A 13,537-nucleotide genomic window follows, 5' to 3' on the forward strand; every position below is an offset into this window, starting at 1 on the left:
GAACGAGGGTTACAGCAGAACTACCACCAAGAGGCAGGAATTACAAAGCTGCGCTCCCACGGACCACTTTATCTTAAATCTGCCTCTTGTTAGCTTGCTCTTCCTGTCAACATCTTCCCTTTTATTCCCTCCGTGTGTAAATTACACCTTCGTTTTATACAGCCACTGAATGCAAAATCTGTGAAAGTTGCTCTATGTTACCATTTAATGCTTGATATGTAATTTACAGTTACTGTTTATCACCACTATGGATGCAGACTTCCCTTGGAGTCACACCTACTTCAGAGCGGATTGGCCAATTGTTTCCATAATTAACCCTTCTGTCTATTGCTTGATACTTTTGATCAGTAAAGAACATTACCTGCACCAACTATTTATTCACTAGGATCATCAGTGATGCCAGCATTTGCAACCTGATATAGAACAGATCTTTTCTAGGCATATAGAATGTATGACAGTCGATCCAACCATCGGTCCCTGTTGTCTGGTGAGCTGACGGTGAAATTCCATATAATGCATCCAGTTGTAGAGTGCTTGTTTGTGGGGTGAGTCAGGTAATTCCTTCAAGAACCTTTCATTAATTTGGCCCCTCAGATACTGGAACAAATTCTGCCCTGTTTGTTACAGTGCAACACTATTAAAGTCATCATTCTGCGCCTACGTGAGTAGTCTTTGTGGATTCAGTGATGGGTGGAATTTGAGCCCAAATTAGTAGTTCTTGGCATGGTTTTTAGGTTTGTTCTTTATTAGCATTAGTCTATCTATCTACCTACCTACCTAACACTGGCGCTTAGAGTAGAAGATTTTTTTCCTCACATTTTAAAAAGCACTTTACAGATTCTGTAACTGACAAAGATCAATCAGTGATCAATACAGCCTCATTTAAGATATACGTAGAAATCATTATTCAATTACATCTAAGAAAACTCGATCGCATATGAAAGATAATTATAATAAACTGAACAAAAGAATTCAGCAAATTTGTACAAATTTATTTAATTTAAAAACAAAACAAAAGAAGATGAAAATCCAATCCAATCAGATGCCACGTTCTGCTCTCTCAGTTACACTCCTATAGCCACAATGGACCAAATTTTGCTTGTTTACATCCGTATAAATCCAGTGGGATTACCCTGTATTTATGCTGGTGTAATGGAACAGAATCAGACACTTCAGTGACTGCATTTCATACTCTGAGTCCAGATGTCCATTTAAAACAAATGTAGAGGCAACAAATAAGAAAGAGGGCAGGTACTCTGAACCCATTTGTCCTGTGGGAGCCACTTAGTACCTACAGAAAATCATTTTTCCTTGCCTAGTTACAGCCAAATAACTCTGTTTTGTGTGCATTAAACCAAGGTTAAGGAACACACGGGGGGAAAAAGCTGCCCATATTTCTCTGACGGCAAAGCAAGCCGGGGAAAGGACAGTTTCTGCTACGATGCCCAAGAAAGCAGGCACGTATTAAGCACTCCAAGAAAAGGAGTGAATAAAACAATGGAGGGAACCGCAGGGAAGGAGTTAATTATGGTACTACACAAAAACTGGGACAAATACTGCTTGTCTTGCTTGACATCAGTCGGAGTTGCATGTTAGCAAGGCAAGCCGGTTTTAGCCCCAAAGGTATATTTTATCAAAATTTGAAGGGGATATTGTCAGGTTAAAATCCTAGCACCGGTTCTGCTCTCATACTGGCATAAGTCTGACCTAGTTCTACCGCTGTCAGTGAAATTACATCAGCATAAAACTAGTGAGTGTAAGAATCAGACCCCCCTATATTTTTAAACCCAAATTACTTTACCATGTTGCTATTAACTTGGGTTATTAAAATGAAAGTTTTCACTTATTTGGGCTTCGTGTGCAAATATTTAAGGTGAATTCTCTAAGGACTTCTCCTCTGATGTTTAGTCTGAAAAACAGGAGTCCACCAAAACTAGTTTTTAAAATGTATACAATAAAATGCATCATTGTAAAAACACGTTTGACATGGAGACTGTTTAAACTGAAAAGGGACACAAGACTTCAGATAAATTACCCCCAATACTAATATTTTCAGTGGAACAAGAAATGAGACTCAGAACCCCCCGGATGCTGAATAAAGGTCTCTCTGAGATGATGTTCCATATGTCAGTAAGGAAAGGCAGAGCTGTCTGACACAAATTAGCCTAGCAATTTTGTTTCTGCTGGAAATGGGAGGAGGTTTCTAGCAGCCTTCCTTCAAATACCTACTGTTGTTGGAGGCAGCAACAACCTCCTTCACCCCCAGTCGTGATCCAGCAGCAACAGTCAGAAGGAATGAGCTCTCTCATTTAAAGTTCAATCTCTATAATGTTGGTTTTCCACAGCAATATTGCTGAAACCATACGAGCTCACCAAGCTGTTTTTTTCGATATACTCAAGTTAACTTTATCTCACAGCTCATACCAGCCATGCACCAGTAGATATTGTCCTGGGATGCGTGCTGCTTAATATATATCTGCAGTTATTTAGGAATATCTCATTGCTTTTGATTCGGATGGAACAAGTGCAAATGATTTTGTTCTGGTAGCCAAGTATGGTTCATTAGATGGTGCTCACGTGCCTGTTACCCAGCAGAAGAGAACAGCAACCCAATCACAAGGACCATCACAAACCTTAACACCTTCCACTCCAAGTGCAAGGCACATGTATTTGACCTTGCCTTCTGCAATATAAACACATTGCAACATGTATATTTAAAAAGAATCTATCTCAACAAGACACACCACTACACACACTTCCCCCTCTAGGGGGAGGATGAAAGAACAAACAACGTGTGACCGATGTTAGTCATTTTGCTTAATGCACTTCTGGAAGGCACTCAGATACTACAGTAATGAGTGTAGCATAAAAACCTATGTGGAATAGAATAAAGTGTGCTCCTATTCTTAAACTAGGTTCGACAGGGGCAGGAGACAAAATCCCATAGGTAAATCCAAAGCATGGAGACCTGGGTGAAGGAATCTGGGGGAACATAGGACATCACAGCATGGACAAAGAATAGACAACAGGGAACATGGAAGGGAAATCTAACAAACATCTTAGATATCTGTATGGCCATTCTTATGTTATAATGCAAGAAGTAGGGGGAATAAACAGGAAGAACTAGAAATACTAGTGAATAATTGCAATTATGACATAATTGGCATCACAAAAACTTGCTGGGATCATTCACATGACTGGAATATTGGTATAGAAGGGAGGAACAGCTTGTTCAGGAAGGAAAAGCAGGGGAAAAAGGGAGGAGGTGTTGCCTTGCCTATCAAAGATGTATACACATGCACTGAGGTTGAGCAGACAAAAGTGGGAAGCAGACCTGTTGAAAGTCTCTGGGTAAGGATGAAAGGGGTAAAAAAACAAGGGTGATGTCATGGTAGGGTTCTACTATAGACCACTTAACTAGGAAGAAGAGGTGGATGAGGATTTGTTTTTGTTTTTTTTTAAAACAGTTAACAAAATCATCCAAAACACGACTTGGTGGTGGTGGTGCAGGATTTCAACTACCCAGACATCTGTTGGAAAAATAATACAGCAAGGCACAGATTATCCAACAAGTTTTTGGAATGCATTAGAGACAGCTTTTTATTACAGACGGTGGAGAAAACAACTAGGGGAGAGGCTATTCTGGATTTGATTCTGACAAACAGCGAGGAATTTGTTGAGAATCTGAAGGTAGAAGGCAGTTTGGGAGAAAGTGATCATGAAATGATAGCGTTCATGATTCTAAGGGATAAAACAGAATAAAGACGCCAGACTTGAAGATGGCAGACTTTAGCAAACTCTGGATTGGTAGGTAAGATCCTGTGGGAAGCAAGTCTAAGGGGAAAAAATTGTTCAGGAGAGTTGGCGGTTTTTCAAGGAGACATTATTAAGGGCACAAGAGCAAACTAAACCGATGTGAAGAAAAGACAGGAAGTATGGTAAAAGGCCATGCTGGCTTAACTAGGAGCTCTGCAATGACCTGAAACTCAAAAAAGAGTCATACAAGTGGAATTAGGTCAAATTACAAAGGATGAATATAAAAAAGCAACACAAGCATGTAGGGACAAATTTAGAAAGACCAAGCCACAAAATGGGATTAAACTGGGATATGAACGGTTACGAAAAAGCATTTGACAAATATATGAGAATCAAGAGGAAGACCAGAGAGAGAGTAGGCCATTACTAAATGAGGAGGGAAAGGCAATAACAGAAAACTCAGCAATGACCAAAGTGTTAAATGCCTTTTTTGTTTCAGTTTTCACCAAAAAAATTAGCAGTGATTGGACAATTAACATAGTGAACATCAATGTAAATGGGGTAGGATCAAAGGGTAAAATGAAGAAAAAACAAGTTAAGAATTACTTAGACAAGCTAGATGTCTTCAAGTCAGTAGGGCCTGATGAAACACATCCTAGAATACTTAAGGGATGGGCTGAAAAGATCTTTGAGCCATTAGCAATTTATATTTGAGAACTCGTGGAGAAGACAGAAGAGAAACCTGAGGGCTGGAAAAGGGCAAATATAGTACCTATATAAAAAATGGAATAAGGACAACCCAGGGAATTATAGACCACTCGGCTTAACTTCAGTATCTGAAAAGGATAATGGAGCAAATTATCAAACCATCAATGTATAAGCACCTTTGAAGAAATAGTCAGCATGGATTTGTCAAGAGCAAATCATGTCAAACCAACCTAATATCCTTCTTTGACAGGGTAATAAGCTTTGTGGATAGGAGGGAAGCAATAGATGTCATATCTCAACTTCAGTAAGGCTTTTGATACAGTCTCATATGGCCTTCTCATAAACAAACTAGAGAAATATAGCCTAGATGAACCAACTAGAAGGTGGATGCACAAGTGGCTGGAAGACCATTCTCAGGCCTTGTCTACACTGGCAAGTTTCTGCGCAGTAAAGCAGATTTCTGCAGTGTAACTCCCGAGGGGTACACACTGCCAAGCCACTTTACTGCGCAGAAACTGTACAGTTGCAGAGCTGTAAAAAAAAAACAGCCTGACAACAGGCGTAGAGCTTTCTGCGCCGGGGCTACAATACCACAGTGCCAGTGTAGACACCCTGGTCGATTACAGCGCTGTGATTGGCCTCCGGGAGGTGTCCCACAATGCCTGTTCTTGCCTCTCTGGTCATCGGTTTGAACTCTACTGCCCTACCCTCAGATGACCAACTGTGAGCCTCACCCCTTAAATTCCTTGGGAATTTTGAATGTCCCCTTCCTGTTTGCTCAGGGACGCATGCAGTGGTCTCAGCGCATCTTTCCCCGTGGCCAGGCCTGCTCCACGCACCAGGTGATCCCCCGCTTGGAGCAATGCTGAGCTGCTGGACCTCATCAGCATTTGGGGAGAGGAAGCTGTCCAGTCCCAACTGCGCTCCAGCCGTAGGAATTATGATACCTATGGACAGATTTCATGATGCACGACAGAAAGGGACCATGAACATGACACACTGCCGTGCAGGGTCAAAGTGAAGGAGCTGCAGAAACACCTACCACAAGGCATTGGAGGCAAACCGCCGCTCCAGTGCTGCGCCAATGAACCGTCTCTAGTTTTGGTTGCAATAACTATATGTTTAAAGAAAGCGATTGGTGTTAGTTTTCCTTTCTAATGGTATCTTCCTCCCCCACTCCCCTTTTATATATAAAATTTCTTTTTGCAAGGAAGTTACAGCCATGGGAGTTTCATGTGTCTATTCATTTATTTTACTACGATAAGGCTCTTGGCACACAATATTTGCTTACAAGAGAAGTCTGGAAGTGACTGCGGCTTTTCAATCCCTTGTGATAAGGCATACAAACCCCACCGTGGAGAACAAGGGGTTAAGGAGCAACTCTGGGCCCAGGTGGCCCTGCACTACTGCACCTGTAAAGCCAACACATGCTGGAGGTGGCATTTAAAAAGGGAAGCACAGCAGCTCAGAAGGAAGCAGGTGGTAGAAGGGGGTAGATCTCTGCTCTGAGCTTTGGGAAGTACTGCCCAGGAGCTCTCATTGCCTGACACCTGGCAACAGAGTCCTGATAAAGCCTGAAAAGGAGAGATTGGTGACTGATTGTGAAAGTCAGAAACTTTATTTGTGGTTCTTTAATTTACTGTGGCGGGGAAAGGGTACTTGGGTAGAAAGGGATACAGAGAAGCAGCTGCTTAGCACCCCAAGGTGCAGAATTTAGCTGTCAACCATTGCACCCCGGATTGGAGCCCAGTGGAAAGCGTGGGTGTAGACTCCCCGACCAACTCCCACAGAAGGGACAACAATAGAAGCCTTTATCTCAGTGGAGAATCCAGCTGGGGAAGACCATGAATGTTCAAAGGCCCAGACCTCAACTTCTAAGGTGAACTAAAGTGGAAGCCCTGAAGCTTGTGAGGGTGCTGAAAGACTTCTCTGTGATTGGAATATATGCCAAAAGACCGGGACTGGAATGGGCTGAGCCACCAAAGAAGGGACAGACCCCACAAGATAGAACTATAACTGGAAAGGGAGGTGATGTCAGAGAGGGAGACAAACTGCCAACCCCTGCCTGACCACTAGGCTGCACCGGTGTGTGCCCCTTTATGCTCCTATTGAAGTAACCGTGGACTAACAAGCAATGTCACAAATAGTTAAAATGATCATCTCTTTCACAAAGTGACAAGTAAACTTTCCATTGACATAAAGCTGCGAGGTGCTTATGGATCCACTACAAATAAGTCAATTATCCCAAAAGAGCCAGAGTCCAAAAGAATCCTTGGTGAATAGCCAAGATTTCAAATACACAAATCACTTCAGCCGTGGAAAGCACAGTATCAGCCTTGTCCAACTGCCATTGAAATTAATGGGAAGATGCCCACTGATTTCAGCGAGACTTGAATAGGGTCTAGTATGCAATATAAACTCACAGGGCTAAATTCTACCCTCAGTTATGACTTCATTAGATGTCAGCATCCCCTTAGGACCCTTCTGTCTTCCTTGCACAGGAGTAGTGTATTTGGCTATTTGTGTGAACCTCAGATTTAAGAATAGCCGAGCTCCTCCTCAGCTGCGTCAGAGAAAAAGATACAAGCCGTATCGTTCTATCTACGTATAGATATACTATCTACGTATAGTTTTCTCTTATGTTCACACCAAATAATTGTTGTGCTTGTTGGTGTGCCTTCCTGGCTGGAACTGCTACTGCTAGCCCTGACTTTTCCTGATGATGGACAGGGTTCCTGTTGCAGCTTCAGAAAGGTTGGCATCAGTAGTTGCCCATTTGTTTGCAGAACCACACACATGGCCCTGTGCCTTGTGTAAAGATGGTTCTATACTGTCATTGGTCCTGGGTGCAGATTCCACCTGCCTCCATATCTGGCCTCAGTTTAGACACCTTGCTCTAAATTCTGGGGCTGGATCATGTATCTCCAGGCAAGGGAGTTTGCTGCTGTCTGAGCCCCCCTGTCTCTTTTAACTTGTCCTACTCGCTGCTGCTACTAAATGATCACTTATTTGTATTGACATAGTCTGTTTGAAAATCACTGGTTTTCTCACTGTCCTGTTTATGGTCTTTCTGCCTCGATTATTCTAACTCCAAAACACAGGAAGTCAGGATATATCAGGTGGCTGGGGGAACCTTCCCAGTGCCAAGATAGTTATTTGCCTGTTTATAAGCTGACTTGCACATGTATCCCCACAATAGGTCCTCCCCAAAAATGTAGGTGAACAAAATGCAGTTAGCTAAATTGTTCATGGGAAAAACAAACAAAAAAGGGTACAAGTATACAGCCAGTACTGTATCATCAGTCAGATTTAGCAAACATGTTTGTGAGTATATTTACCACTCACTTAGCTCAGGTCTAAGTAAACACTGGTTATCAAATATTCTGGCATTATAGAAAACACACTCTCACTGGTTGAAAATGAGTCCTTCTGTAGAAGGACTATTCCCTCCAATACCTTCCCTTCTAATTAGCTTAAACCCAGCTGTTTCACCACTGTTTCTATAATGAAAGGAGAGATGGAGCTTTTATTTCCCCAGGGACAGAGACACTGTCAATTATCTGCAGTTTCCTGCTATCTGCTGTCATTGAGAAGGGGAAAAAAGTCCCAGCTCATGGGCTGTTTTGGAAGCTCTGCTGCAGAGAGGAATTTTTCTTTTCTTCTAAAATACAGGCATAATCACATTATAAAATTGGAGTATCCTCCCAAATGACTGGTATATTTTCAACCTATACTAAGAGACTCATCATAAAATGCTATTTTATTCTGAAAAGTGACTCAATTAAGGACATTATGGTGGTGGTGGTGGTCTATGTTTTATACTCCCATTTTTAATTTGCTCAGTTCAAAAATAAAAAGATGTTTTCTTTCTAACTGCCGGATCTGAGAGGCGAATTGGATTTTTTCCATTTCATACAAAGACAAAGCAAAAGTAGATGTAGACAGGTCTTAATGTAAACATCAATTGTATTTGTTCCACACTTCATGCGGATTTCACGAGTAGATTCACAGCTAATAAATCGGCACAAAACATGAAGAGTAAAGTTGGTCAAAATATTTTTAACAAAAGAAAAGTTAGGTGGAACATTCCCTTTTAAAAATGATCTTTGATTTCCTTTTTACTGATGACAACTGAAAATATTTGTGTGTGTATCTATCATACACAAACACTCAGGAAATATTTTAGTTTAGACTCATAAATATTTATTAAATCAACACATTGTCACACTAAGGTTTTTACTCTTTTGTCACTAATAGGGACCTGATGGAATAGATAATTGTTAGCATTTTGACTAGAGTTTTGAATTTGCAGTACCTCATCAGATATAGCCCAAGGCCTCATGACTAATACCAAACTTAGTTTGGTTTTGTTCTGCTTTTTTCTTGAGGAATATTTGATGATCTGTATAAATGTTACTGTAGTTGAACCCAGCTGACTGTCAGAGCTGTTTAGCTTTTACCTTCACACCATCTCTAGAGTCTGTCTGGGATGCACTAATCATCATGTCAAATCAGGAAAACACTGAACAATTATTACTGATTTGAATCTGTTTTTAAAGCAATACAAATTGCCGCATGCAGTGCACAGATTAACCGTTTTAAAGTCATTTGAGAAAATAGAGAGAACATCTTAAACTTGCAGCATGGTACCTGAAAGTACTGTAATCAGATTGTTCCCCATTATGTGTCTCTTGTTTCTCAGCTGGGTTTGAACTACTTGACTCAGACTCTAATGAATGTTTAGACTCTGTACTGTATTCATATATAGGAGTTTGATCCTGTAAGGTGCTGAGTGGCTCCTGCCAGGTACTAAGCATCATCAAGTGGAAGCTGAGAAACTTGGCACAGTACAGGAGGTGCCCATTGTCTTGAAGGATTGGATCCTAATGTAGGGCCTGATTCTGGTCTCAGTTAATCTGATGTCAAGCTGGAGTATCTCCAGTAATACGTAGAGGAAATTTATGCCATTACGTAAATTAGATCAAAATTTTATTCTTATTAATAGTTACTGCTCTGCTTAATAATAAAGCATTACAGGACTAACGAAAAGGCATGATATAAGATTTCATGCAGTTATGGCACAGACACAGATGTACAGAAGGCATCTGTGGAAGCCCTGTGAGAAGGGGCGTGGCACAAAGTTTTGCAAGTTTCGTATTCCTAAAATATTACACTAAAAGACGATTCATTCCTTTTCACATATGCCCTGCACAATCTGAAGATTTGGCTAATGAGCTATAACCAGTATAAAACCTAATACGCATTCTGTATATTTAAGGAGCATACTGTGTATTACAGAGTACATTTAGTCCATTTCAAGACAGACACTTTCGGTTCCTGCTTACAAAAAAATAAGGCACATAGAGTTCATTAAGATATTAATGGAGCTTCTTAAGGCTCTTTAACAAAGATCTAGTAGTTATGTTAAAGATGAAAGATGGTCACAGCCTGATGCAACTACAAGGCCAGCATATCACAAAACCGAGATCATGTCTACTCTGGATTGACTGTAACCATGAGAATCCAATCAGTTCTGGCTTTTGAATCACAAAGATCAATGCTGGCTGCATCACACAGAAATCTTCAGGTTAGTAATAGTGACAACACTCCTGGGGCTAGAAATACTTTTGGCAGAGCTTCACAAAGCTCCTTGTAAAAGCACCTCTTCTTGCGAAATAGAATTCCCTCTGAAATTGTATCAGAGAAGGCAAAGCCTCCAGTGGTGATTAATGAAATCTTAGAGTATTTGGCCATTTAAAAGTTACTAATCAAAATATAACTGGGCTGCCTGTGACATTTCAAAAATAGAATTAACTCTCTTCAGCTAGTGCATCTGAAAGGCAGTAAGGATAAAGCTACTACATAGTTCCAGTGCCTATTTTTAGTAAATTCATTTAATGCTTGTGAAAGACCCTAGATTATCAGCCCAAGGAGTCATCCTCTTTCCACCAGACAGCAACAACAATGTAGTCTGAGCCACAATGCCCTGCCTTGGTGCTTCAGGGTTGTTTGGCAACCCTAAGGTTATGAGGGTCATCCAGTCTCCCTGACTGCCCATTCAGCCCCTACCTCTCTGCTGAGGTTGCCAAAGAGTCAGTTGTGTTAGACAGGTGTCCACATTTTAAAAAAATAAATAAATAAACTACTAGGAAATTAACTGAAATCTCCAGTTCATTTCACTGAGGATGCTGAATGGGATAGACAACATTCTTGCCACAGAAGATAGAAGAGACGGTCTGATGAATTGCACTTTTTCCTCTCTATCACCACACAGATAATTCCCTTCCCTTCCCAGAGTTCCTGCAATACACCCACATTATCTCTCTCTCTCTCTCTCTCTGCAATAAGACGCTAACAGTTACTGAGATAAGGAAAGCTAAGAGAACAGGTTTAGGACTACATATATTTTTCAATGAACCCTCATCATTGTCTTTGTAATAATACCTAGCCGTTTTACTCTTCAGAGCTCTCAACACATAGTAATTCCTATGAAGTAGGTAACTATGTATTCCCGTTTCACAGATGGGAAGACTGAGGCAGAGCATTTAAATGACTAGTCCAAGGCCACAGGGGTAGCCTGTGTCAGAATTAGGATTAGGTTTCAGAAGATTCTGGCTTCCAGTCCTGTGCTGAAACTAATGGACTACATTTTTCTCTGTAGCCTGTGTTTTTACATCTAGAATGTAATTCTTTCAAGAAAGCTGCTCTTATAGATGTTATCCTGGAATTCACGGAAGATGTGCAAATTGGTAGAGTTTAGTTCTTAGTAACGTGAACAAATCAACTGCAAGACTCTGACCATTCCTTGTATTTTCCATGAGAATTAAACAGAGAAAATGCCTTTGCAGACATTCCTGTTATTATTCTGAAAACTGAGCTGTCAGTATAAACAGACTATGAAGTAAAGAGTCAGGCTTGTAAACATCTAATCATCTCATGACTCTATTCACCTTGTGGGATTCATTTACCCTTTATCACTTCTGATGAATGCAGAGTCGTCTCTGTCTTCAACCTGTCTGTATTTTACCACTGTCACTAATCTTTGTTCTGTTATCTTGCAGGAATATCTTCCAGGCTCCCGGAAATCATGTCAGTAGGATCACATTCATTCTCCCCAGGTGGTCCCAATGGGATTATTAGAAGTCAATCCTTCGCTGGCTTCAGCGGTCTTCAAGAAAGACGATCCAGGCAAGTACCATCTTTGGGGGGGGGGGAAGCTTTCAGATCAAGAATTGAAACTCGCATTGGAGACGGGAAGGTTTTTGGTTTCTGTCCCCCGAGTTGAATCTGGGTGCTGCAGTTCAGACTGTTTGTTCTCCCTGCGACTCAGCTGTCTTGCATGGAGAATAAAGAAGGAAGACACCCTGTCTCTTCACTGCCGGGAATCTATTGGGCTTTGTTTTTATGAATATACGGTTCACCCTCGGGCCTCAATCTCAGAGGAATTTTGCTGGCATATAGATTTTAGTCCATTAAATTATACAGTTATATGATCTTTTCAACCTGTAAAATGTTCAGAACTGCCTGAAATCCACTCCCTCCCCAGGCTTCGGAACCCCAGCCACCACCACTTCAAAAGGCTGTCTATGCAGCTGTTATTTAGGGCGATAGTGCAAGACCCACTAACTTAGCTGAGTCTGTTGACCCAGGCTGGGAAGCTCGCTTATGTGTAGATGTAAATTACTGATAACTTGATTAAATCCTGTGATTTTTTTTTTAAGCTTTCAGTGAAGCAGGGAACAAGAAGAAACAAGAATTCAGTGGGACTTTTGAGAAGCCACACGAGAGTGTGTGATTCATATAAATATAGTAAAATTACTATTCATTTGCAGTGCAATAGTGCCTAGAGGCTGTGGCTGAGATAAGAGCACAGTTGTGCTGTGCATGCAAACATCAAGACAGTGCTATTTAGTAGCATATAGGTTTTGCATGATTAAAAATTGCCTTTGTTCTCACCAACTGGGTGTAGCTTAGGCATTGCTGCAGGGGACTGGACTAGAAGCTCTCGAGGTCCCTTGCAGTCCCGGGGCTCTATGATTCCCTAGCATTGCTGGATGGGACAGACCCAGTATAAGATGTATAGAGCTGTCTGCCATGGGCAAGCCTCAGGCTATTGTTTACCAGAATGGCATTCAAGTCTCAGCAACTGGAACATCAGATGCTAATAGCCTGAGCACAATACTGCTTAACCTGTAAACAAACAGTCCTCCAGCAGGCACTACTATAAGAAGATTACTTTTGCCAAAAGAGATAACATCAGGCAACAGTCCTTTAAGATCATTGTGATTGATAGTGTTTTCCTTTCATGTCCATTTTGCAGGTGTAACTCGTTTGTTGAAAATTCCTCTGCACTTAAGAAGCCCCAAGCAAAGGTGAAGAAAACGCACAATTTGGGGCATAAGAACAGCACTGCCTCCAAAGAGCCCCAGCCTAAAAGGATGGAAGAGGTCTATAGGGCCTTAAAGAATGGATTGGAGTAAGAGAATTTATCACTGGATGTCTGAAGCTTTCTTTACTACTTTAGAGTGGAAGCAATGGGTCATGGGAGTGGGGAGCCTGGGTCATGGTAGGATAAATCCAACTGCTGACTTCTGCTCTCCTGTGTTAAACCCACTTGTTCACAGGAAACAAAAACACACTTGGCGAAATCCTGGCTCTATTCAAGTCAAGGGCATAACTCCCATTGACTTCAATAGGGCCCGGATTTCACCCCTAGACTGTTGCTTCAAATTTACCTCCCATCACATTGGAGAGTCACACCACACAATGTGATACAAGATAACATCACAGAACATAGTAATGCCTTTGTTAGATAGGCACAAGGACAGTGATTGGACAGAGGCAACCCACAAACTAAACAGCAGCTTAGTTCTCCCAAAACCTAGCTGTGAAATGTACTTGAAAGCGTTAACCTGTTACTCAAGAGCTAAAGAAATGTTCCTATTGCTTGTTTAGTTGGTGTGAAGCATGAGAGAGTTGCACATGCAAAGCGCTAGGGAAATATGGAGAGTTTTTATGACAGTCAGGTCAGTATAAACATGTTGTACTTGTTTAAGCCAGTATGTGATGAGAA

The 13,537-nt window shown here is 41.2% G+C and overlaps 1 protein-coding gene across 1 annotated transcript in view; it reads left to right on the plus strand.

Moving 5' to 3' along the window:
- Positions 1-13,537, plus strand: part of RIPOR2 (RHO family interacting cell polarization regulator 2) — a 95,127-nt gene that overhangs the window by 38,288 nt on the left and 43,302 nt on the right. Inside the window, 2 exon segments of the mRNA XM_073331852.2 lie at positions 11,526-11,652; positions 12,785-12,940. Coding sequence (XP_073187953.2) covers positions 11,526-11,652; positions 12,785-12,940 — 283 coding nt within the window.

The sequence above is a fragment of the Lepidochelys kempii genome, chromosome 2, assembly GCF_965140285.1.
Source record: "Lepidochelys kempii isolate rLepKem1 chromosome 2, rLepKem1.hap1, whole genome shotgun sequence".
Lineage (NCBI taxonomy): Eukaryota > Metazoa > Chordata > Testudines > Cheloniidae > Lepidochelys > Lepidochelys kempii.